The sequence below is a fragment of the Nicotiana attenuata genome, chromosome 1 (assembly GCF_001879085.1).
Source record: "Nicotiana attenuata strain UT chromosome 1, NIATTr2, whole genome shotgun sequence".
NCBI lineage: Eukaryota > Viridiplantae > Streptophyta > Magnoliopsida > Solanales > Solanaceae > Nicotiana > Nicotiana attenuata.
Genome location: NC_031989.1, coordinates 55,039,874 through 55,067,064, shown reverse-complemented (window position 1 = coordinate 55,067,064; position 27,191 = coordinate 55,039,874). Strand labels below are relative to the sequence as shown.

The following is a 27,191-nucleotide window of genomic DNA, read 5'->3' as shown; positions in this document are numbered from 1 at the left end:
GGACTTAATGCTAGTTTTGATGTGAGTTATAGTATGTGGATTTTCTAAAATAAGAGAAATCAAAAAATGTAAGGAAATAGTAAAAAGATAGAGACAAAAGATAAATAGAATTTACACTATGGGATGTGACAGTATCACCAATTCTATTCCCAGTATATCTAACACTATAAAACATGCAAAGGACGTAGCAAACAATTTCTCAGCATTTCTTCTTCCAGGGAAAAAACAGGACCATGTCCATGGGTCATACATAGGAGAAATACATTCAACATTAATAAATCAGATATGTATACTATATTATCTGTTTGATCATCATTTCAAATGCACCACAATTCACTCTAAAAAAATGTAAATAAACCATCACCTATAAAAATAAATTCACTAATCTATTATAATTAACAAAATTAAAATTCTTTGGTGAAAAAGCAAAGTAGCCTCACAACTAAAAAATATATACGAGTGAATTAGAGAAAAGATAAAAAGAGGGTGAAAGATTTGAAGCGTATTTCCATTCTTCACCTGTGATGGAAGAATTTAAATAGTAAAGGATGATTTCACCTTTAAATGCTAGAATTTGAAAAGTCCGAAGTTTTGAATATAAAATTCGAAACAGTGCCTTTCTCGTTATGAACTGCAATTAATATGGAACTTTCTCTTACCATGTAATTGATACTTGGGCCTGACTTTTGATTTCTTAACGGAACATGTGTAATTAGGAGTTTTAATGAAAGGGTGTGACTTTAATTTTTAACTATTAAATAGAAGAAAACCTCAAAAAAAGAAGAGAAAAAAGATAAATAATAATCAACGGTCTGCATGATATCCTCAGTAGTGAACTTAGTGCCCTTGTCTTTATCAGCAGCAGCACGTCAATTAGCCTTACGAATTCAGAGGCGGATCCAAGAATTAAATTTTATGGGTTCAACTTTTTAGGTTTTCAGCATTGAACGAATTATATGCTTAAAATTATGGGTTCATAACTACTATTTATGTAATTTTAATGATTTTTTACACATAAATTTTTATTCCACGTTGAAAATTATAGGTTTTATTAAACCCGTAAATTGAACACTACATCCGCCCCTGCTTACGATCTATCAAAGATTTACGGTCCTTATCAAGCCTGGCGTCATATCCTTAGTTTTGAACACGTGCGGCACTTGACAACTTGCTCAAGATCCTGTTATGCCAAGTCAGCCTAAAATACTACACTCAAGATCGCTAAGAGATTGTTACATAAGAAAGACAAGAGAAATTTGCCAATGAAAAGCTATTTATTGTGGAGAACTTGATTGTTTTGCTTGGTGAGTTACAAATGAATACATCCTATTTATACTGATCACCTAGGGGCTAGTGTGTAAATAATAATTGTTCCACAAGTTCTTCTACATTTACAAATAAGTACACACTCTAGAATTTTCTACATGACTATAACATTCTAGGGCTTTCCAAAATAGTCTTCCTACCAAGTCCATAAATGTCTAGAGCTTTCCCAAGGAAATTCTCCATAGTTCTAGAATATTCCACCAAGAGCTAGTCCCTAACTTATGTAACCCTTCCATAGGGCAAAAATATATGTCAAGTGGCACCTACGTGGCACGATGATGTGGCGGGCCATGACACTCTCCCCTATCCAATTCTGTGCCGCCCTCGACACAAAGCATCGACACGTACGTGTGCATCTCGCCTTAGCATCGCCGGAGATCTTTGTCCATTAGCCATGATGCTCTATGGAGCGGTTCGCCTTCCCATGTCACAAGGTACTGGTCACCTTTCTTCTTGCCTCGTTTGTACTTTGGACGACTAGCAATGACGACCTCAATCCTCCACCCATCGGATGTTTCTCCTTGCTCTTGGCCTGAATCTCCCCATGACTCAACCAAGTCTAGCAGCTTCTGAATCATCGAGTCCATGCTTCCACTCCCTATTTGGCTGCCCTCCGCGGTCACAGCCTTGCTATAAAACTTGACCCCTCTGCTTGGTTCACCGTCCAAGTCTGATAGCGTGGCATCAATTTGTAACTTGCCATCCTCTTCAACTATGTCCGCCCAACTTTTCTTGATGCCACCATGCTCCATTTGCATGGTGCCAAAATAGGCTTTGGAATCCCCTACTTTCGATTTAGATTCCAAGTGCGTCCGCCCAATACAGGCGATCCCTCCTGTGTCACCCTTATGTGCTTGAGCGAAGTTCCCAATCATTGCTGCAAGCCTCCCAAAATCTGAGCATTCACTTGCCCGATGTGATCCTTTTTAGAAGTAGCACCCTCCTTTATGCACGTACTCGCTACTGTTTTTCGACCCCATGCCGTTTCGCTTGGACTCCTATCCGTTATGGGATGGCCCTTGCCAGTGCCCTTGTATACCTCCGCTATGCCTTTCCCGTTATCCTTGTCATGATCTCCCCTACCCCTTTCGGTGTTGCCTTATTTGGACTTGGCAGGCTCCATTTTGAAGTCAACGAGCGACTCGGCTACCGCTATGGCCTCGTCCACGCTGGCTACTTAATGCCTTCTTAACACCTGCTTTGCCCACTTTTGAAACCTATCCATGAAATAGAAGAGGAAATCTTCCTCGGACAACGACGGGATTTGCAGCATTAAGGTAGTGAACACGTGCACATACTCTAGAATTGTGGCCGTCTGTCGTAGCTCCCTTAGCTTCCGCCTAGCCTCATACACTACATTCATTGGGTAGAATTGTTTCTTCAACTCCTTCTTCAACTGCTCCCACATGTCAATCTTGCATATCTCCTTCTCATGTCAGCACACTTCCAATGCCACAATAGCGCGACAACCTCGGTCAAGTACATTGAGGGATTGCTGTGATGACCGTAAAGGTCATCTCGTGTTTTAGAACCCAATTCGGGGTTCCGAGGTCTTCAAAGCTTCGTTTTCTTTCTCCACAATTTGCGTGCGTAGTCCGGGCGCGTTTCTGGAAAGCCTCTATGTGAAAATTTGAGAAAATATTAAGTTTTGCCTTTAAAAGTAGATTTTAGTTGACTTTGGTCAACATTTTGAGTAAATGGACCCAGACTCGTGTTTTGACGGTCCCGGAGGGTCCGTAGTAAAATATGGGACCTGGAGTATGCCCGGAATCGAATTCCAAGGTCCCTAGCCCGAGAAATGAATTTTTGATGAAAATTGTTAAACTGGAAATATAAGGTTTTAAGAATTTGTTTAATAATTGATTTTGTTGATACCGGGTCCGTATTGTGGTTTCGGAGCCCGGTACAGGTACATTATGATATTTATACCTTACTATGAAATTTGGTGAGTAACGCGACTGATTTGACGTGATTCGCACCTTTTGGTTGAGAAAATAGAACTTTTGTCCTTTCTTGAAATATTTCGTGCAATTTGATGCTAAATTCGTAGTTCTAGGTGTTATTTTGGCAATTTGATCACGCAAGCAAGTCCGTATGATATTTTTAGACTTGTGTGCATGTTTGGTTTGGAGCCTCGAGGGCTCGGGTGAGTTTCGGATAGGCTTTGGGGTGATTTACCCTTAAAAATTCTACCGTGTTTGCTCCTTCTGGTATGCTGATACTTTGTGCTTCGTGTTCGCGAAGCAACGCTCGCGAACGCAAAGTGAACCTGGGCTGGGGAGGGGATTGTTCATCACGAATGCGAAGCCCTGGTCCTGAACGCGGAGCACTAGGGGCTGCTCTTTGCAAACGCGACCGGCATCATGCGAACGCATAGAGTAAAATGGAGGTGGGCTGGGGAATCTTCGCGAACGGGAAGTCCATTCTTGCCACAGTGCATCACGAACGTGACAGGTCTCTCGCGAACGCGAAGAAGACCTGTCCAGTAACTCGACCTAGGAGCGATTTTGAAGAGGGATTTCAACACCAATTCATAGGTTTGTGTTCTTCAACTCATTTCCTTCAATTTCCATCAACACCCATTAGATTTTGAGCACTAAATCTGGTTCTTTCATGGTAGAACGAGGGATTTTAGGAAGATATGGGGATTTTCCAAATTTGGGAATTTAGACCTCGATTTGGGGTCGGATTCCAAAACTAATTACATATATGGGCTCGTGGGTGAATGGGTTTTGGTCCGAACCTCGAGTTTTGACCAAGCGGGCCCAGGGTCAGTTTTTGACTTTTTTGGGGAATTGTTGGGAAACTTGAAATTTTTCATTGGAATTAATTTCATTAGCGATAATTGATATTATTAAGTTAGTTATGATTAGATACGAGTGGTTTGTAGGTGAAAACTAAGGGAAAAACGGTGATTGAGGCTTGAGTTCGGCCGTGGAATCGAGGTAAGTGTTGTGGCTAACCTTAGCTTGAGGGATTATGTATTATTGCCTTATTTGCTATATGATTAGTTGTTGAGTACGACGTATAGGTAAGGTGACGAGTATCTATATGTTGTTGTCGGGTCATAGCATGCGAGTGAGTCTTATACTTGTGACTGTTGTATTTCTTTATACATATTGTTCATGCTTAAACTGGTTATTCTTTATGTTAAACAAGTCTTATTATGTTTTCCTGGTATTGGATATTGGTTGAGTATTGACTCAAGTTGAAATTTATATTTTGAAGTTAAATGCTGAAACGAGGTTGGTTATTGATGATTCCCTTGCCGGGTTGTTATTGTTCCGTTTGTTTGGGAGAGGAAGAGTGTAAAACACGAAGGGTGATGCCGTGCAATGTTGTGTAAGTGAGTGATAAAGCACGAAGGGTGATGTCGTGCCATATTTTGTGAGTGTGAATGCACGAAGGGTGATGCCGTGCCGTATTCTGGGAGTGATAATGCACGAAGGGTGATGCCGTGCCATGTTATGAGAGAGTTAATGCACGAAGGGTGATGCCGTGCCATTTCTGTTGTTTCTTATGGTAAGGACGAGAGTAAAAGTACTAAGGGTGATGTCGTGCACATGTTTGCTATGTTATTATTTCCGTTGGAGCAAATCATGATATTTATTATGTTTCTGTACTGTACTATTTTCAGGATTTGATATTCCCCTCAGCATATTTTCCCCCTCCCCGTTATTATCTGTTAAATTTCCGTTGTTATTTTCTCGTATATGATTTAACTGCACATGTTCATGTTATTGTCGTGTCCTAGCCTCGTCACTACTTCGCTGAGGTTAGGCTCGGCACTTACCAATACATGGGGTCAGTTGTACTGATACTGCACTCTGCACTTCCTGTGTAAATTTTAGTATCGGACCTCGTTGACCAGAGTTGGGTTGCTGCCTTCAGTCCATTAGGAGACCCAAGGTAGATTTGGCGATGTTCGCAGACCTTGGAGTCCCCTTCCATTTATCCTAGTTTCCCTGTTTTCTTTCATTTTGAGAAGAAATGTATATTCTTTAAACCAGTATTTGAGAAACTCTTAGTAGTTCGTGGATTGTGACACCAGATCTTTGGTAGTCGTGTATTAGTGTTTAGATTGTTATAAAACTTCCGCACTTCTTATCTTGTTTTAGTTTAAATTATTGTTAATTACTATTTTGGTTAGTGATTAGCGTGTTAGATCCTTATCTGTTTGCTTGCCTAGCATTCTAAAGTTTAGGCGCCATCACGATCCCGATGGTAGAAAATTCGGGTCGTGACAAGTTGGTATCAGAGCACTAGGTTGCCTAGGTCTCACAATTCATGAACAAGCTCGATAGAGTCCGAGGGATCGGTACGGAGACGTCTGTGCTTATCCCAGAGGCTACAGATTGTAGGAATAACTTCACATCTATTATCCTCTATTGTGCGATTTGATTTCTCAATGCTATTCGAACTTTCAACTCTTGTTCTTTCGCAGATGGCGAGAACACGTACCACTTCATCAGCTGATCAGAAGCCCGAGCCCCTAGTGGCAGCTCCTACAAGGGGTAGAGGACGAGGCCGAGGCTATGCTAGAGGCCGAGATAAGGGAAGGGCTCAGCCTAGAGCTCGAGAAACAGCACCAGTAACCGAGCCTCAGGTGGAGTTTGATGATGAGGTTCCGGCCCAGACCATTCCGGCAGGGCGAGCTCACGTTCCAGAGGGGTTCATCGCTAGCCCGGTACTCCAGGATGCTTTGGTCCGTCTAGTGGGCCTTATGGAGAGCGTTGCTCAGACTGGCACATTTCCGGTAGCACCAGCCGTCTCTCGGGCTAGGGGAGGAGCCCAGACTCCAGCTACCCACACTCCGAAGCAGATGGCCCCTCAGTTTCAGACTCCAACAGCTCAGCCAGTGGGAGTAGCTCAGCCGGTTGTTACGTGTCTCGACCCCTAACCACCCCGGTCGTGATGGCACCTATCACAGTACTAGGCAAGCCGATTCAACACTAATAACATAAAGGTCTTCTATAAATTCCTTTCCAAATTAGTTAAGATCACAAGTCTTTCATTTTAATATAACAAAATACGCGGAAGAACAAGTACGCAAATACATCCACACTGCCCGATCCTGGTGTCACTAGTCATGAGCCACTAAGATACTGTCCAGTATTGTCTACTCAATACAAGAAGAAAAGACTGAAATAAATAACACCAAGGATAGGAAGGAGAAAGGCAGGGCTGCGAACGCCGTGCAACTACCTTGCTATCTCCAGAAATATCAGAAGCTGCTGAAAGCTCTCTCTCTGATGCTCTAGCACCTGGATCTGCACACAAGGTGCAGGGAGTAACGTGAGTACGCCAACTCAGTAAGTAACCATAGTAAATAAAGGCCGAGTGCAGTGACGAGCTTTTAAAACATATACATAATTTAACATAGAATCTCAATAGAAATATCAAAGTCAAATCCGTAGTTTAACTTCCAAACATCTCGTGAAAACTCCAGTTTCAATGAAAATCACTTAAAACGTTTGTTCAATATTTTTAATAGAGGCTCAGCATAAAAGAAGGGTGAAAATAGTAAGCTCATAAACAAGCCCCCCGGGCAAAGTATAACTCATATATATATAGCCTCTCGGGCAAGTCTCTCAGTCACTCGTGACTCAACTCTCATCAATCAGCACTCACACTCACCACTCTCGCTCAATAAATATCTCATAATAATAACCGCTGCGGCGTGCTGCCCGATCCGTAAATATATAGTCGACTGCGCTCACTAGGGGTGTGCAGACTCCGGAGGGGCTCCTACAGCCCAAACGCTATATCGCTGCGGCGTGCAGCCCGATCAAACATATCGCTGCGGCGTGCAGCCCGATCCATATACATATAAATATCGCTGCGCGCGTGCAGCCCGATCCATAAATATTTATATAATCCTCACCATCAGGTCCTCCACCTCTCTCAGTCATCAACCACACAGCCACTCGGGCATTTCAGTAAAAAATCAGAGAAACTTAGCCCAAATAGCTTTCATATATTTAAAACAGAGTAATGAAACTCAATCAAAAGTAAACAGATAAAAATCATGACTGAGGATATGCTTTCAAATCAAAACAGTGTGAGGAAATTAGTAAAATGCCTCTAAGGGTTCAAACAGTTCGGCACAAGGCCCCAAACATGGCATTCAACCAAATTAACAGATTCATTTCTAAAACACATAGATATCATATAGAGTTTATCAAAATAAGCAACACTACTGCTAGTATGGGACAGACCAAGTCGCAATCCCTACCGGTGCACGCCCACACGCCCGTCCACCTCATTTATCAAGACAGTATGAAATTCCAGGGTTTCATACCCTCAGGTCTAGATTTACAATCGTTACTTACCTCAAACCAGATGAAAATCTACTTCGCGATGCCTTTGCCATTCGATTCGGCCTCAAATCGCCCCGAATCTATCCAAATTATAAATCATAACATCAATATATGATAAAGGAATAAAGCCCACGCGAAAATAACCAAATTACAACAAAAATCCCGAAATTGGCCAAATCCGACCCCCGGGCCCACGTCTCGAAATCCGATAAAAATCACACCATTAAATTCCTTATCCTCCCACGAGTCTACCCATATAAAATTCACCAAAATCTGACTTCAAATGGCCATCGGAATCCCACAAAAGTCCACTCTCCAAATTTTCTTCCATTTTCCCCAATTTTCACCCCAAATTCTCAAATTAAATAATAAGAATCAAGACATAATCATGTAATTCAACCAAAAACAAGTGAAGAACACTTACCCCAATCACTCCTCTTAAAATCCCCACTATATTCGCCTTCTCCCGAGCTCTCTAATGAGTTTTGAAATTATGGCCTAAAACCCTCGTTTTTGAACTTAACATTCTGCCCAGATGCGACCTTCATCGCGAACGCTCAGTCTTTCCTCTTTCGCTAACGCGAGCTCCTTCCCGCAAACGTGAAGCTTCAGCTGCCAGAGCCTTCATGAACATGATCCTTCCTACGTGAACGCGATGAACAAACTCCTGGGGTCCCAGCTGCTCCAACTTCCCTACGCGAACTTGACGCCACCCACGCGTCCGCGATTCACCGGAGACTCGAACCTACGCGAGCGCGTACCCTTACTCGTGAACTCGAAGAGAATCTTCACCCCCTGACCAAGCTGTTCTTCACGAACGCGGGACAATCTTCGCGAATGCGAAGAACATATCTTCTGCAACAAAATACTAGCAAAATCTGCTAACCTTTCAAGTCAAAAAATGACCCGTTGAGCATCCGAAACGCACCCAAGGTCCTCGGGACCTCAGCCAAACATGCCAACACATCCCATAACATCAATCAAACTTATTCCAACCTTCGGAACACTCAAAACAACCCCAAAAGATCAAATCACCATCGGATTCAAGTCTAAGGATCCCAAAACTTCCGAATTCTGCAAATGATATAAAAACCTATCAAACCTCGTCCGAATAACCTGAAATTTTGCACACACATCAAAAATGACACAAAGGACCTACTCCAATTTATGAAATTCCAATCCGACCCCGATATCAAGATTTCCACTACCAACCGAAAAACGCCAAAATTTCAATTTCACCAATTCAAGCCTAAATCTACCACGGACCTCCGAAATACATTTCGATCATGCTCCTAAGTCCCAAATCACCTAACGAAGCTATCCAAACCATAAAAGCCCAATTTCGAGATCATTTATCCACAAGTCAACTTTCGATTGACTTTTCCAACTAAATGGCCAACTTAAGAGACTAAGTGTCTCGTATCCCTCAAAAACTACTCCAAGCCCGAACCAACCAACACGATACGACAAAATAAAGCTAAACAACACATAAAGAAGCAGAAATGAGGAAAATGGGGCTGTAACTCATGAAACGACCGACCGGGTCGTTACATCCTCCCCCTCTTAAACAGACGTTCGTCCTCGAACGAGTCAAGAAACATACCTGAAGCCTCAAATAGGCGAGGATATCTACTCCGTATCTCCCACTCGGTCTCCCAGGTAGCCTCCTCCATGGGCCGACCTCTCCACTGCACTTTCACTGAAGCTATATCCTTTGATCTCAACTTTCGGACTTGACGCTCCAAAATAGCCACTGGCTCCATATCATAAGTCAAATCACCATCTAACTGAACCGTGCTAAAATCCAAAACATGAGACGGATCGCCAATATACTTCCGGAGCAAAGAAACATGAAATACCGAATGCTCACTCGACAAGCTAGGTGGCAAAGCCAGCTCATAAACCACCTCCCCAATTCTCCGAAGCACCTCAAAAGGCCCAATGAACCGAGGACTCAACTTACCCTTCTTCCCAAATCTCATAACACCCTTTGTGGGTGAAATCTTCAGTAGAACCTTCTCCCCAACCATGTAAGACACATGGCAAACCTTCCTATCAGCATAGATCTTCTGTCGCGATTGCGCTGTACAAAGCCGCTCCTGAATCACTTTCACCTTGTCCAAAGCATTCTGCACCAAGTCTGCACCCAAAAGCCTAGCCTCTCCCGGCTCAAACCAACCAACTAGAGATCTACATCGTCTTCCATATAAAGCCTCACATGGAGCCATCTGAATACTCGACTGATAGATGTTATTATATGCAAACTCCGCGAGCGGTAGAAACTGATCCCATGAACCCCTATAATCAATAACACAAGCGCGCAACAAGTCCTCCAATATCTGAATAGTGCGCTCGGACTTCCCATCCGTCTGAGGGTGAAAAGCTGTGCTTAACTCCACCTGAGTACCCAACTCTCGTTGTACGAATCTCCAAAATTGCGAAATAAACTGAGCACCTCTGTCTGAAATGATGGAAACTGGAATACCATGCAGGCGAACAATGTCTCGGATGTAAATCTCTGCTAGCCGCTCTGAGGAATAGGTAGTACACACAGGAATGAAGTGCGCGGACTTTGTCAGCCGATCCACAATCACCCAAATAGCATCGAACTTCCTCAAAGTCCGTGGGAGTCCAACTACAAAGTCCATGGTGATCCGCTCCCACTTCCACCCTGGAATATCTAACCGCTGAAGCAAGCCACCCGGTCTCTGATGCTCATATTGACAGTTGAGAGACCGAGCTAAAAATCCCACAATATCCTTCTTAATTCTCCTCCACCAGTAATGCTGTCTCAAGTCCTGATACATCTTCGCGACACCCGGATGGATGGAATACCGCGAGCTTTTGGCCTCCTCTAGAATCAACTCCCGAAGCCCATCTACATTGGGCACACATATCCGGCCCTGGATCCTGAATACCCCATCATCACCAATAGTCACATCTCTGGCATCGTCGTGCTGAACTCTGTCCTTGAGGACAAGAAATTGAGGATCATCATACTGGCGCTCTCTGATGCGATCAAACAAGGAAGACCGAGAAATCACACAAGCTAAGACCCAACTAGGCACCTGAAATATCCAACCTCACAAACCGATTGGCCAAGGCCTGAACATCAACTGAAAGAGGTCTCTCCCCAACAGGAATATATGCCAAATTGCCCATACTCACCGCCTTCCTACTCAAAGCATCGGCCACTACATTGGCCTTCCCCAGATGGTACACGATAGTGATATCATAGTTCTTTAGCAGCTCCAACCATCTCCGCTGCCTCAAATTGAGATCCTTCTACTTGAATAAGTGCTGGAGGCTACGATGATCAGTGAACACCTCACAAAACACACCATACAGATAATGCCTCTAAATCTTCAACGCGTGAACAATGGCGGCCAACTCTAGATCATGAACGGGGTAGTCCTTCTCATGGGGCTTCAACTGACAAGAATTACAAGCAATCACTCTACCCTCCTACATCAACACATACCCAATACCAACTCTCGAAGCATCACAATACACTGCATATGAACCTGAAGCCGAAGACAAAACTAACACTCGAGCTGTGGTCAAGGCAGTCTTAAGCTTCTAAAAGCTCGCCTCGCACTCATCCGACCACCCGAATGGAGCACCCTTTTGAGTCAATTTGGTCAAAGGTGATGCAATAGATGAAAATCCCTGAACGAACCGACGGTAATAACCCGCCAAACCAAGAAAGCTGTGAATCTCTGTAGGTAAGGACGGTCTGGGCCAACTTTGAACCGCCTCTATCTTCTTCGAATCAACCTGAATACCCTCACTGGACACCGCGTGCCCCAAGAAAGCCACTAAACTGAGCCAAAACTCACACTTGGAGAACTTTGCATAAAGTTTCTCCTCCGTTAGCCGCAGCAACACAACTCTCAAATGCTCAGCATGCTCATCCCGACTACGCAAATACACCATAATATCATCAATGAACACAATCACAAAGGAGTCGAGATAAGGTCGAAACATGCTGTTCATCAAATGCATGAACGCTGCTGGGGCATTAGTCAGCCCAAAAGACATCACAAGGAACTCATAATGACCATATCAGGTCCTGAAAGCCATCTTAAGAATATCCGAATCCTTGATCTTCAAATGGTGATACCCTGACCGGAGATCAATCTTGGAGAACACCCTCGCTCTCTGAAGCTGGTCGAATAAATCATCAATACGAGGAAAAGGATACTTATTCTTGATTGTAACTTTGTTCAACTGCCTGTAATCAATGCACATCCTCATCGTGCCATCCTTCTTCTTCACAAATAGAACAGGCGCCCCCCAAGGTGACACACTAGCCGAATAAACCCCTTATCAAGGAGTTCCTAAAGCTACTCCTTCAACTCTTTCAACCCCGCCGGTGGCATACGATACGGTGGAATAGAAATGGGCTGAGTGCCCGGCACCAGATCAATACCAAAATCAATATCCCTGTCTAGGGGAATGCCCGGCAGGTCTGCAGGAAACACATCGGGAAAGTCCCTTACTACTGGAATAGAATCGATACTATGAGTCTCTGCACTGACGTTCCTCACAAAGGTTAAGTATGAAAGACAACCTTTCCCAACCATCCGCTGGGCCTTCAAAAATGAAATCACCGTACTGGGGACAAAATCAGTCGAACCTCGCCACTAATCCGTGGCACACCCGGCATAGCCAACGTCACTGTCTTAGCATGACAGTCCAATATAGCCCGACACAGAGATAGCCAATCCATGCCTAATATCACATCAAAGTCCACTATACACAGCAACAAAAGGTACACTCGGGTCACCAGACCCCCAATCGTCACCACACACGACCGATATACGCAGTGTGAGCACGTGATTTTTGCCCGATATGAATTACTCCCATAGTTTCAAAACAAAATAATTTCGTCCAGTATTTGCAATTTTGTGAATTTTGTGACATTGTCTATTAATTGTTTGCATTTTGTTTGTGCATTTTAATCAATGAAAAATAGAAAAGTATACACTACATTTGCATTTAGGGTTTAATGTTGTTTTTTTAAAAATAATTGGTAAACTAGTGTTTTGCAAAATTGGAAAACCTCAAAAAATGATTTATTTTAGCATTGTTTAATTTTTAGCTTTAAATTTTGTTAGTTTTCCTTTAATTTGGTATTTAATTAGTTGTGAAAACTATTTAAGTTAATTAACGTAAGTTGGTAGGATACTTTGGGTTAGGAATTAAGTTAGTTTTGTTTTTGTTTTTAAAAGAAAAGGGAATTAAAAAGAAAGTTGAAAAGGAAAAGAAAAGGAAAAGGAAATAAAATGAAGAGAAGAAGAAATTGGGCCAGTTTGAACTAATTCACTAGCCCAAATAGATTTCTCCCCCCAAAACCCAACAGACCAAGCCCAATTTCATTCCTGACCCGGTCCGGTCCCCCCCCCCCTCCCCATTTAGCCAAACGACCCCATTTCGTCTAAGTTTTGATCTTGGCCGTTGATTTCCCTTCATCCGACAGTCGGGAACTGGGGTGGAAATAATATATAAGTGTCTGAAACACCTCCCCCCCGGTCACTCGTCTCTCCCAAATCCACTCTCTCTCAGAGACGGTGTAGGAACCCTAGCCCGCCGCCCCTATTCTCCACCACCCTGAGGTGGCGGCGCCACCGCCAAACCCCACAAAAAATACATCACGGATTCACCGTGACCCCCTCTCCCCAAATCTCAAACCAGCTTTCATCAAATCTAGTTGAAACGTCTCGAACATTAGATCTAAAATTCCAACCCTAAATCCATTCCAGTCTTGAACTCGTCATGCAAGGGCTTGGGTGCATGTCCTCCCGCTTTGAAGATAATTTGGGCCTGAAACAAGTGCTAGTCGGTTGTTCTCACAAGAACAGTCGGTTAACACCCATTTTGGTTCAAATCAGAGGAGTCGGGGCTCGATTAACTTGAGTCGTTCTTCGCCGGTTTTTGTTTAGGTATTTCTATCTCCCTTAGTTTCTCCGTTTGTCTAATTATTCCCCTTCTTTTCTTTGCCTCCTTTTCCTTTTCTTTCAAGATTGATGAATTTCGGTTTAAACACAGACGCATTTGGGGTTAAATACTGTTAAGTCATTTGTTTGTTTGTCTTGCTTGATTCGTGGCTTGGTTCACCAGTTTCCCATTTGACTGCTAGATTGGTTAAGTGTTCCCTCCTTGTTGTTTGTTTTGCTTGAATCATTTGAGTTCCTTGACTCAGTTCTTTTAATTCTCTGTTGTTTATTTCTCTCTNTTTTTTTTTACTGAGCAAGTTGTCTAGGAGATTGGTTTGCATTTGATTCAATTGATGAAGAGAAGAGTGGCCCGTTCATTCATTTGGGGCCTTGGGTTAACTTGACCCAGGTTGGTCTCCAAAGTAAAAACAGAGGTTTTAAAGGTTAGTTTAGGAATTTAGCTGGTGGAATCTTTGTTGTAACAGATTGGGAAGCCCCTAGAAGCTTCTAGGTTGGGGACTTGAATGGAATGTCTGGTTTTAATAGCACTTACTTGGGTAGCAAGGCAGAAATTTAGGGGTAACTCAGTTAAAATAAAAATTCAAAAGGGGGCAAAGGATAAAAAATAAGGTCTGAAGTTTGCCCTGATGAATTGCCTATAAAGGCATTGATATACTCTCCTTGGAAGTCATTGGAAAAAGGGGGGGGGGGCGAGCTGAAAAATCCAGGAACGAAAAAGCTGCATAGATTGCTGTTTCAAAGAGTTTGAATCTAAAAAATTAAAAAAAATACAAAAATACTACTGTTCCATTGAAATCTTCGAGTGTATTCCTGGAGTCTCTATAGTTCTGAAACATCTTTCGTTAACCAAAATCACGCTGGTTTGAAATCAAGTTTTAGTTTGTTGTTTGCTGGGAATCTGTTGATCCAAGCTGGTTTTTAGTCGATCATACTTTAGTTTGGGTTTATATTGGTGCTGATTCCTGAAAAACTGGGTTCATTTGCTGAGTTTGCTGGCTGCTCTCCCTGTCTGCAGAATCTCATCTTCTTTATTTCATTGTTATTTCCAGGAACACACTTGTATTCTATATCATGTGAAGCTCGGATCTGTGATGAATGAAGATGAAAATTTAGTTCAATCATGTGTTTAGCTATCTTGTTTTCATAATTATGAGTTTATAATTTAGTTGTCATATTGATGAATTTGAACTTAGATTGGGGCAGTATGTTGTAGTTCCAGCTCTCATTTAACTCTATTTTTGTATATAAGTTCAGCATGGTCAAATAGGTTTCATACAAACATGCGTATCCTTGTTACTTTATCCCCTCGATCAATTAGCTGACCTGCGCTTCTGTTCTTGTATATCAATCAATGATGTATCATGAACATTCGAAGCTCATCTTGGAGGCTACATCTGTTGACATATCACATGTTAATGGCATGGTTCGTTTACTGGTATTTCTTGTTTTTTTTAAGCTTAATGATGGAGGAGTAAGCTTTAATGTAGGAATTTAAAAGTATGGGGGGTCACAGGCAACTTGTAGCTTTCATATAGCGATAGGTTAGTTAATTCTGATTATGATCTGAACAACAGTGCCTAGTATCACAAATGGTTCAATGGTACATTTTCAGTCATTGTTGAGTTTAAAGCAATTGTATCCGCCAGTTCGAAATTCAGCAATCCATGTTCACTTAGGCTCTCATTTGGGCCAGTGCCATTTGGCCTAAGGATTACCCGTTCTGGACGGCTTTGCACCTTATAATTGTTGGGCTTCACGCTTAGCTCAAACCCTTTAAACCTTCAACTCTTTCTTAAATTAACTTAGGCAGTAGTATAATTTTGATTCTTTAACTGTTCAAGTACTCAAACTTCTTAAGTACCTCGGAGACGTGCTATATTAGGCCCAAGACTGGATTGATAACCAATCCATTAAATAATTGAAACATTGTAGGCATGGGCCTTTCAAGTTAAGTAGCGGATTTGAGCTAAGGGTTTTTTTCAGTAACGGAGATCGCCTTGTTCGGGTTCGGACTTGAGCTAGGGGCCGAATTTCCTTGAATACCATAATGTTAGTTAATTCATAATGTTAACAAATTAAGTTTTTTTAGAGACAATTCTTATAGATAATGCTAGTTCGTCTTTAGGTTGTCCTTTAAGAACGAATTGAGGTGCGCCGTGCAAAATAAAATCACAAATTGCGTGGCCCTCTTTAATTGCTTTATTAAAAATATTTTAGAAATTCGGGACGTGCCATTTAGCAAATTTTCATGGCCTCCCGCAAAATTAAAAAGACGCTAGCCACTTTAGGCGCGCTTTTTAATAATTTTACCTTCTTAACTACGGGTGTGCATTTCATGTGACCCAAATCCGAATCCCAAAACGTTGAATAAGAGGTGTCAAGGATCCGGGTGCATTTCATGTGACTTGATCCAAAAACACGCTCTTAAACGACGTTCATTTTAATAAAAACTAATTAAAAGCGGTTAAACAATTTGAAAATTGCAATAGGATAACATGTATTAAAATCAGACTTTAGCCAAATATAGCAGTTGAGCGACCTTGCTAGAACCACGGAACCCGGGAATGCCTAACACCTTCTCCCAGGTTAACAGAATTCCTTACCCGGATTTCTGGTTCGCGACTGTTAAACAGAGTCAAACCCTTTCCTCAATTCGGGATTCAAACCGGTGACTTGGGACACCATAAATCTCCCAAGCGGCGACTCTGAATTTCTTAATAAACGAATCCCGTCTCGATTGTCCTTTAATTGGAAAAACTCCCTTTATTATATCCCTTCCGGGGTGTAATAGTTAAAAAGGAGGTGTGACACGCGGTCCACAATAATAGTATTACCCACCGAAGTAGATACAAGAACGGAGGAAACAAGAGACTCACGGGGTGTATCCAAATAACGAGAAAAATACGACGACACATATGAAAAGGTGGAACCAGGATCAAAGAACACAAAGGCATCTCTATGGAAAATTGAGACAATACCTGTAATCACCACATCTGAAGCAATGGAGTCTGGTCTGGCTGGGAGGGCATAGAAACGAGACTGACCACCACCAGATTGACCTCCCCCTCTAGGGCGACTCCTAGCTGACAGACCCCCACCCCTAGCTGCCTAGGCGAGTGGTGATGTAACTAGAGCTGAAGTCGAGGGCCGGCCCCTCTGCAGAGATGAACCCCCAAGAAGATGAGAACACTGTCTCCTCATATGTCCTAAATCTCCACACTCATAACAACTCTCTGGTGCGGAGAACGGGGAATAAAGGGAACCCATAGGATCGGAATGACCAGTAGAAGGACCCGGTATGGAAGAGCCCTAAACTGATGGAGCATGGGACAAACTCTGGGATTGTAGGGCACTAAGTGATGAATCGCCCTAATGAGAACTGTGAGAACCATGGACCAATGATGCCCCACGATGAACTAGGCGAGCCGACTGAGCATGTCTGAATGGACGACCTTTCCTTGCTGAAACTGACCTCTCGAAGAACACCACCAAAACTACCAGATCCCTGAGGCCTCTTGGCCTCCGTCTCATCTCGATCCTGGTGACGAACTGACTCAATCTCGTGGGCAATATCAACTATCTGCTCAAAAGTAGCACCTGACACCCTCTCTCTGGTCATGAGAATCCGAAGATGATATGTGAGGCCGTCAACGAATGCGAAGGCTATTCTGGCCGTAGCGCATCGCGAACACGACAGGTCTCTCGCAAATGCGAAGAAGACCTGTCTAGTCTTTTAAAACAGAACCAGAATCGGGATTTTATCAAAAACTCGCAACTCCTTCATAAAAACTCGACCTAGGAGCAATTTTGAAGAGGGATTTCAACACCAATTCATAGGTTTGTGTTCTTCAACACATTTCCTTCAATTTTCATCAACACCCATTAGATTTTTAGCCCTAAATCTTATTCTTTCATGGTAGAATTTGGGATTTTAGGAAGAATTGGGGATTTTGCAAATTTGGGAATTTAGACTTCGATTTGGGGTCGGATTCCGAAACTAATTACATAGTTGGGCTTGTGGATGAATGGGTGAATGGGTATTGGTCCGAACCTCGAGTTTTGACCAAGAGGGCCCGGGGTCGATTTTTGACTTTTTTGGGGAATTGTTGGGAAACTTGTAATTTTGCTCTGGAATTGATTTCTTTAGCGATAATTGATATTATTAAGTTAATTATGATTAGATACGAATGGTTCGAAGGTGGAAACTAAGGAAAAAGCGGTGATTGAGGATTGATTTCGGCCGTGGAATCGAGGTAAGTGTTGTGGCTAACCTTAGCTTGAGGGATTAGGTATTGTTGCCTTATTTGGTATGTAATTAGTTGTTGAGTACGACGTATAGGTCAGATGACGAGTATCTATACCCTGTTGTCGGGTCATAGCATGTGAGTGAGTCTTATACTTGTGACTGTTGTATTTCTTTATACGTATTGTTCATGCTTAAACTATTTATTCTTTATGTTAAACAAGTCTTATTATGTTTTCCTGGTATTGGATATTGGTTGAGTATTGACTCAAGCTGAGATTTATATTTTGAAGTTAAATGCTGAAACGAGGTTTGTTATTGATGATTCCCTTGCTGGGTTGTTATTGTTTTTTTTGGGTGAGGATGAATGTAAAGCACGAAGGGTCATGCCGCACAATGTTTTGTGAGTTAGTGAGAAAGCGCGAAGGGTGATGCCGTGCCATATTTTGTGAGTATTAATGCACGAAGGGTGATACCGTGCCGTATTCTGAGAGTGATAATGCATGAAAGGTGATGCCCTACCATGTTATGTGAGAGTTACTGCATGAAAGGTGATGTCATGCTGTTTCTATTGTTTCTTATGATAAGGACGAGAGTAAAAGCACTAAGGGTGATGCCGTGCACATGTTTGCTATATTATTATTTCTGTTGGTGCAAATCATGACATTTACTGTGTGTCTGTACTGTACTATTTTTAGGATTTGATATTCCCCTCAGCATGCTTTCCTCCTCCCCGTTATTATCTGTAAAATTTCCGTTGTTGTTAGTTTCTCGTATATGATTTAACTGCATACGTTCATGTTATTATCATGTCCTAGCCTCGTCACTACTTCGCTAAGGTTAGCCTCGGCACTTACCTGTACATGGGGTTGGTTGTACTGACACTGCACTCTGCACTTTCTGTGCAGATTTCAGTACCGGACCTCGTTGACTAGAGTTGGGTTGCTGCCTTTAGTCCATTTGGAGACCCAAGATAAATCTTCTGACGTTCGCAGCCCCTGGAGTCACCTTCCATTTATTGTAGTTTCCTTGTTTTCTTTCATTTAGAGAACAGATGTATTTTCTTTAAACCAGTATTTGCAGAAACTCTTAGTAGTTCGTGGATTATGACACCAGATCTTTAGGTAGTCGTGTATTAGTGTTTAGATTGTTATAAAACTTCCGTACCTCTTATCTTGTTTTAGTTTAAATTTTTGTTAATTACTGTTTTGGTTAGTGATTAGCGTGTTAGATGTTTACTTGTCGGCATGCCTAGCATTCTAAAGGTTAGGCGCCATCACGATCCTGATGGTGTGAAATCTGGGTCCTGACAGTTGCGTACCTTAACAACTTCGTTATGCTCCTTGACTACCTCAAAGTACTTGTCCATCCTCTAAAGTAAGTCGTCCACCTCGCGTGCGTCCTGTGCACCGCCATATTTCTTTTTCTTAGGGACCATCACATTTGTTCCTTTTGCAAGTACCACGCCCTTGGTAATCCCGATCATGGTTCCCTAAAAAGCTTCCTTCTAGCAATCTCTTGCATTCTTTCTATCATTCTTTAGTCATAACCTTTGCTCTAATACCACGTGTCACGTCTTTAGTCTTGAACTAAGCACACGTGCGGCACTTGACAACTTGCCCACGATCCTACTATGCCACGTCATCCTAAAATAAATAACTCAATATTGCTAAAGGAATGTTAGATAATAAAGACAAGAGAAATTTTCCAAAGAAAACTTTTTATTGTAGAGAACTAGATTGTTTTGCTTGGTGAGTTACAAATGAATACCCCCTATTTATACTAATCACCTAGGGGCTAGTATGTAAATAATAATTATTCCACAAGTCCTTATATATTTACAAATAAGTACACTGTCTAGAATTTTCTACATGACTATAACATTCCAGGGCTTTCCAAAATAGTCTTCCTACCAAGTCCATAAATATCTAGAGCTTTCCCAAGGAAATTCTCCATAGTTCTAGAATATTTCACCAAGAGCTAGTCCCTAACTTATGTAACCCTTCCATATGGAAAATATATATATCAAGTGGCACCTACATAGCAAGATGATGTGGCGGGCCATGACACTAAGCTTAGTAATAACAGTCTTAGATGGGTGAATACCAACATTAACTGTGGATCCATTAACCTTCTCATGTGTTATACACTCAATGTGAATCACCCATTTCTTGCGATAAACTTGGACAACTTTACCCTCACGTCCCTTGTATGTTCCTCGTACTACCGGAACATCGTCGTCTTTTCTTACCGGCATTAATCGTACGTTGTACTTGGTGTGTAAGTCGGAGGATAAGGGTGGGCTCATTAACACTCGGCGGACGCTAGATGGAGCTGTGAAATGGGCCTTTTGGCTTTTTTGGCACGAAGAGGAAACTCTTGGATTGTACTTTATTTTGGCGAAGCTAGTTCACACACCCTGCAAATGCGGCTGATGAAGAAAATCTAATAGTACTTTCTTTTCATGTTATAGATAGAGTATTTTTATTTTTATTTTCTAAATGAGTATTTTCTTTTCATGATATAAAAAAGTTTTTTTTTCATGACGTAGAAAATTTATTTTCTTTCATTTCAACAAAATGATGCAGTAAAAAGTATCTTCTTTAATTTCAGCGAAAATAATATTTTCTTATTCATGATGTAGAAAAATTATTTTCTTTTATTTCAACAAAATAAATATTTTCTTTTCATGATGTAGAAAAAAATATTTTCTTTCATTTTAACAAAATGAGTACTTTATTTTCATGTTGCAAAAATAGTACTTTGTTTTTCAACCAAAAAAAGAGTATTTTGTTTAATTACGGAGCACAAATTTCAACGTTGTTTTTGTATACAAAGTAGCACATTAGTTCCTTTGGGTTTGTGTAAATTTTTAGAAGAATAATTAAATTCTTGAAGGAAATAGAGTCATGAAAATGTTGGGTATTTGGGAGGGGAAGGGGGAGGGGAGGGGGAGAGCACAGGAAACATAGGAACTTGGGGGGTGAGGGGGTGGGGGGCGGGGAGGGGGGGTGAGGAAAGTAGACACAACAACAACAACAACTACAACAAACCAGTAGTTTCCCACAAGTCGGGGTGAGGAGAGTAGCATAAAAAATTATTTTCCTAAAAAATATTTTCAACTCTCTAACAAAACACTAGAAAATATTTTCCGAAAAAAAGTTTTCACTCACCAACCAAACAAGGAAAAATAAGTGATAAAACCACTCATATTCCATAAAAACATTTCTAGGAAAACATTTTTCATGGAAAACATTTTCCTTCGTACCAAAACCACCATTAATGAGAAGCTTTTATAACCACATAAATGTCATGGCCCCACAAAGCTTTTACCCCTTAAACTTTTAAACATTCCTAAGCGAGATTTCTGGATACACCATTACATTTAACCTTTAGTAGATCAGAAGTAATATCCTTTTTATATTTTGAATGTGAACAATAACTCTCTAGGATGAAATTTACTCATATTGAGGCAACTTGTAATATGATATGAGTGAGGATATGACCCATAATGTAACGACCCGACCGATCGCTTTGAGAATTAACATCCCGTTCAGTGGCTTAAGGCCGTGAGCAGCTTCTAATGTTGACCTGCGTGTGTGGTCGAGTTTAATTTTCGGATGATTCGGGATCAATTTGGAAGAAACAATTGTTGTTTTGAAGCTTAAGTGAAAATAGTTGATTAGAGATTTGACTTTTGCGCAGAAGACTCCGAAATGGTGTTTTGATGATTCCAATAGCTTCGTATGGTGATTTCGTACTTACGCGTGTGTCCAAAGTTGTATTTGGAGGTTCGTAGAATAAATTGAAACTTTTTGGAGAAAGCTGGAAATTGGAATTCGGAAGTGTTACCGGGAGTTGAATTTATTGATATCAAGCTCTGATTTCGATACTGAAAATTGGAGTAACTTCGTTATGTCATTTATGACTTACGTGCAAAATTTGAAGTCATTCCGGATTGATTTGATACGTTTCGGTGCAAATTATAGAATTTTGAAATTTCACAACTCATAATTCGATTCGAGGCGCGATTCTTAGTTTCGGTGTTGATTGATATAATTTTAGGCCTAGAATATGCTCGTATCATATTTTGGGACTTGTTGAAATGATTTGACGGGGTCCCTAGGGGTTTGGGTGTATTTTTGGATCATTGGTTGAGAGACTAGTAAAGTTAAGAAATCGGGAGTTTGACCATAGTCAATATCGGGTCAAGACGACCTCTTTTCAGTATTTTGAGTGCGCGAGCAGTTCCATAGCGTGCTTTATGATTGAAATTCAAATATGTTTTGTGTCCGGGAGGTTTCAGATGAGTTTCAGGGTGGTCTCGGATCATTTCGGAGAAGTTTGAGTTTCCTGGTTTCTGGTGTGGCACTGTTCATTCTTAAATACGAAGTTTTTGTCCAGAAATACGAACCAAGACAGAAACTTAATGACCAAAAATTGTCATTTTCTTCATTTCGTTTTTCGAGTTCGAAGCTCGGTTTTTGAGCGATTTTGGAGGAGTTCTTCAGGACTTTGACTTGGGTAAGTGTTCTATTTCTGAAAGTGATTATATTTCATAAATCCATGGTTATATTCATCATTTATTTCAGATTTAATTGAAAAAATTGAGAAAAATTGTGAAATCTTTCGAAAATGAAAAATGTAGATTTGGCGGATGATTTATTATTGGAATTCGATAAACTTGGTACGGAATGGGTGTTCGGATTTCGTAAAAATTCTGTCGGGTTCCGAGATGTGGGCCCCGTGTTGGCTTTCGGGTTGAATTTTTAATGTGAAATTTAAAGTCGACGTTTTATTATCCTGAATTATTTCCGATAAATTTTAATGAAGTTATGTAATTAATTTGGCTAGATTTGAGCTGTCCGGAGGTCGTTTGTGTAATGTGAAAGTCGTGTGCGCGAGGTAACAAGTATGTACTCGAGCTTATATGTGCAAATTTTATTAGTTTGAAGTCTTAGGCATTTTTATTTATTAAGTTGGAAATTATTGGCACTTATTAATCCTTATTTGTCATGCCTCATTTTTTGTTTGTCGAATTTGTTTTATATGATAATTTGGTGTTATTGCTAGTTTGATTTTAATGGAATTCTGTGTGTTTTAGTTGACATTTCTTGGAAATAAATACATTATGGATTTTCCATTTTCAAATAATTAATTAAATACATTTAAAAAGAGACATTAATATATTTATCAAAAATTCAGAGTAAAGAAGACATTGTCCTATGTTGAGTTATTTTCCCCATCCTTTGTTTTTTTTTTGGTTTTATATACATTGTGTTGAGCTGTGGGCTATCTTATGTGAAGTTGATTGACTTCGTTGTACCATTGAAACGGTTGTGGCCTACAGGGAATTTGTAAATACAAGTTGATTATGTTGTGTTGTGATAATATTCTGTGTGAATTGTTGTGTGATTTAGGTTACTGTTATGCGGCATATACGGGTAGCATTCCACTGTTGATTTTATGCGGGCATAAGGGTGGGAGTTCACTGTTGTTATGTGTGTTGGGATACAGAATGATTAGGAGGCTATCAAACAGAGCAATAAGGGAGGCTATTATAGGAGTGATAAGGGTGGCTATATGAACGATAAGTGTAACGATCCGACCGGTCATTTTGAGTATTACAGCTCTGTTCCCCCATTCACAGATCAATTTGTGATTTACAGTCGTTATATGACTTGCCGGGGAATTTGGTTTGGGTACGGTGAGGTTTTGAAATGAATTGAGACACTTAGTCTCCAAGATGACAACTTAAGTTGAAAAGGTGAACCGGATGTTGACTTATGTGTAAACAATCCAGAAATTGAATTTGGATGATTCCAATTGCTCCGTATGGTAATTCTGGACTTAGGAGCGCGTCCGAAAAATTATTTGGGAGTCCGTAGTTAAATTAGGTTTGAAATGATTAAAATAGAAATTTAAGTTTGGAAATTTGACCGGGGATTTGAATTTGATATCGGGGTCGGAATCCGATTCTGAAAATTGGAATAGGTCCGTATGTCATTTATAACTTGTGTGCAAAATTTGAGGTCAATCGGACCTGATTTGATAGGTTCAGCATCGAATGTAGAGGTTGGAAATTGTTAGTTTTCATTAGGTTTGAATTGTGGTATGATTCCTGTTTATAGTGTAGTTTGATGTGATTTGAGGTTTCGACTAAGTTTGTGTGATATTTTTAGAGTTGATGGTATATTTGGTTGAGGTCCAGGGGGCCTCGGGTGAGTTTCAGATGGTTAACGAATCAAATTCGGACTTAGAACAAAGCTTGAAACCTTCTGCCTTCTGATGCAATCGCATCTGCAGAATTGGCTCGCAGGTGCGAGATCGTAGAAGCAAAGCGTGAGGACCGTAGAAGCGGACAAGACCCCGCAGAAGCGGAAAATGGGAAGGGGCAGCCTCATCGCAGAAGCGGACAGCTTCTTCGCAGAAGCGAGTCTACAGAAGTGGACTGCTATCCGCATAAGCGCCTTTAGCCGCAGAAGCGTCGTTGCTTCCCATCTGTGGGACCGAAGATACGGCCAAGTGAGCCGTAGATGCGAAAACCCCTGGACAGAATACAATCAGAGGGGTTGTAGGATTTTGGCATTTTTGGACATTTCACACACGGGTTGAGGCGATTCTTGAGTGATAAATCATGGGAAATTTTGAGGTATGTCACTTGTGGTCATTGTTAGTCAATAATATTTGATTATCATTGAGTATTTCAACTCGATTAAATGTTTTTGAGGTGAAATTAAAGGATTAGGGCCTAGGGATTTCAAAATAAGAATTTAAGATTCGAAGGTCGAGTTGATGTCGGAACTTGGTAAAATTTATATGGTTGGACTCATGGTTGAATGAGCGTTCATATTTTGTAAATTTTGTTGGGTTCCGAGATGTGGGCCCCACGGGCGATTTTCATATGGAATTAATTCTAGTAATTTGTATTGACTGATTCGAATTAATTGTGACTAGATACAAGGCATTCAGAGACCGATTCGCGGGACAAAGGATATTGGAAAAAAAAATTACACGATTTGTTGTGTAACATTTCTAAACCTTGTTGTGAGGGTATGAATCCCAGAATTACGTGTTGTATGAATTGTTTGGAGATGACGCACATGCTAGGTGACGGGTGTGTGTGCGTTCATCATAGGAATTGTGACTTAGTTGATTCCGTGGAGTTGCATGATTAAATAAATGTCATTATCCGCATATCCTCCACGTATTAGAGAAATTGAGCTGATACTCATATTGAAGATTATGTTTAGGCTACGCGCTGATGTATTTTGGGACCCATATGGGTTGTATTGCTGCTGAATTATTTGTTTAGATTTACAATTTTGTACTCAGTCACATATATCACTTGCATATCATATCTCAGTCTCTGTTGTTATTTATAGTTTCATCATATCATCATGTCGGGTTGATTTTCATGTCATTAACAGCCCGAGAGACTGAAAATTTTAAGTGATATTTATGGGATCGGGTTGCACGCTGCGACATGTTTATTTCTTTATGCCTGGATCTGGCTATTATAGCGCTTGGGTAGAATGATCCTCTCCGGAGTCTGCAACCCCCACCGTGAGCTCCGTTGACATATATATATATATATGTATGTATGTATGTATATATATATATATATATATATATATATATCTTCCTAGGGCATGGATCTTGCCCAAAGCATTTATATTGAGGGATGGATCTTCTCTGGGCATGGATCTTGCCCGAAACATTTATATTGAAGGATGGATCTTCCCCGGATGGATTGGCCTTATACAGTACTGAGTGGCTGACTGTCAATTGATGTGTATATATATGGGATGGATCTTCCCTGGGCCGGATTGGCCATATACAGTACTGAGTGATTGAGTATTTTGAGATTTTGAGTACACTAGGTTTTCACTGAGGTGCATCACGTACAATATGTACATTGGCATGTAGCTATAGAGGTGTCATATTCCTCATTCCATTTAGAATTGATCTATTTTACTTGTACTGAGTTTAATTGTACTTGAAAACATGCTTGCATTTCTGTTCTGTTATTTCTATACTAGACTGTACCTGTTGAGCTCGTCACTGCTTTAATCCCAAAGGTTAGTCTTGTTACTTATTGAGTTGGTTGTACTCATACTACACTTTGCTCCTCGTGTGCAAATCCAGGTTATCTGGGATACGGTGGCTGCTAGATTTCAGAGTTTTATCTATTGGAAACTATCAAGGTAGCTGCTTGGCGTCTGGAGACCTTGAATCTCTTTCCTTTTAGTTGTTTGTACTGTTCTATATTTCCAGACAATGTTATATCAATTAGACTATGTTATCATTTAGATGCTCATGTACTTAGTGATGACACCGGGTTTTGGGAGTGTATTTGTATTAGATATTGTGGGATTTTCTATTAAAAATTTAAATATTACATTTTCGAACACTGCTAGTGGCAGTGTTGTGTCTTACTACTCTTTCGTTTCTCATAGTGCCGGGTCTATTTACTGGCTATCGCTTCTTCTTACATCTATCTTCTGGTTTTCATGTTGTTGATATTTTTCCTCTGATTTATGTGGTGGTACCGGTATTGTCTCCTTTTGTTTTCTTGAGCCGAGGGTCTTTAGTAAATAGCATATCTACTCCTTCGGAGTAGGGGTAAGGTCTGCGTACACACTACCCTCCCCAGACCCCACTAGTGAGATTTTACTAGGTCGTTGTTATTGTTATTGTTGTTATTGTTTTCGAACTTAAAGGCAATGGTGGTTTATTAAGGATGTCGGCTTGCCTAGTATTAAGATAGGTGCTATCACGACATGCAGATTTTGGGTCGTGACAAGTTCATATCAAATCCTAGGTTACATAGGTCTCACGAGTCATGAGCAAGTTTAGTAGAGTCTTGCGGATCGGTACAGAGACATCTGTACTTATCTTCGAGAGGCTGCCAAACCCTTAAGAAAATTCACTTTCTTGTATTCTGTCATGCGAATTTGTTTATTCCGAAAACTAAATTTTTGGCATTCTATTCTCACACAGATGGTGAGGATACGTACTACCGGATCAGATGGTCAGTTACCAGTTCCACCAGTTAGGGCCGCGAGAGGTCGGGGCCGTGGTAGAGGCCGGGGTCGAGGTAGAGGTCGAGGTGTAACTCGTATAGTAGTTAGAGCAGCACCTGTAGCACCACCAGTTGCTCTAGTTCAGGAGCAGATTTCAGATATAGCTGAGCCGATAGGACTAGCTCAGGCACCAGTTGTGCCTATTGTGACCCAAGCCTTCAGGAGGCTTTATTTGAGATTTTGACTGTTTGCACCGCCCTTGCTTAGGTGGTTTCGGCTCAGGCCGCACCTCCCACTTCTCCGGCCAGGAGAGGTA

General features: G+C 41.1%; 1 protein-coding gene across 1 annotated transcript; it reads right to left on the bottom strand.

Annotated features, from left to right (window-relative positions):
* Positions 870 to 20,157, bottom strand: LOC109241101 (60S ribosomal protein L26-1-like). The gene is made up of 3 exons (XM_019407822.1): positions 19,920 to 20,157; positions 1,094 to 1,136; positions 870 to 885 (listed from the first exon to the last, which is right to left on the bottom strand). The coding sequence occupies exons 1-3, from the start codon at positions 20,155 to 20,157 to the stop codon at positions 870 to 872; spliced, it is 297 nt and encodes a 98-aa protein (XP_019263367.1).

Coding starts and splice junctions, on each gene's coding strand:
- LOC109241101 (XM_019407822.1), bottom strand. CDS start 20,157: ATGAGCCCACCCTTATCCTCCGACTTACACACCAAGTACAACGTACGA. Junction 1,137..19,919: donor GACTGTTATTACTAAGCTTA/GTGTCATGGCCC, acceptor TTCAAAACTAAG/GATATGACGCCAGGCTTGAT.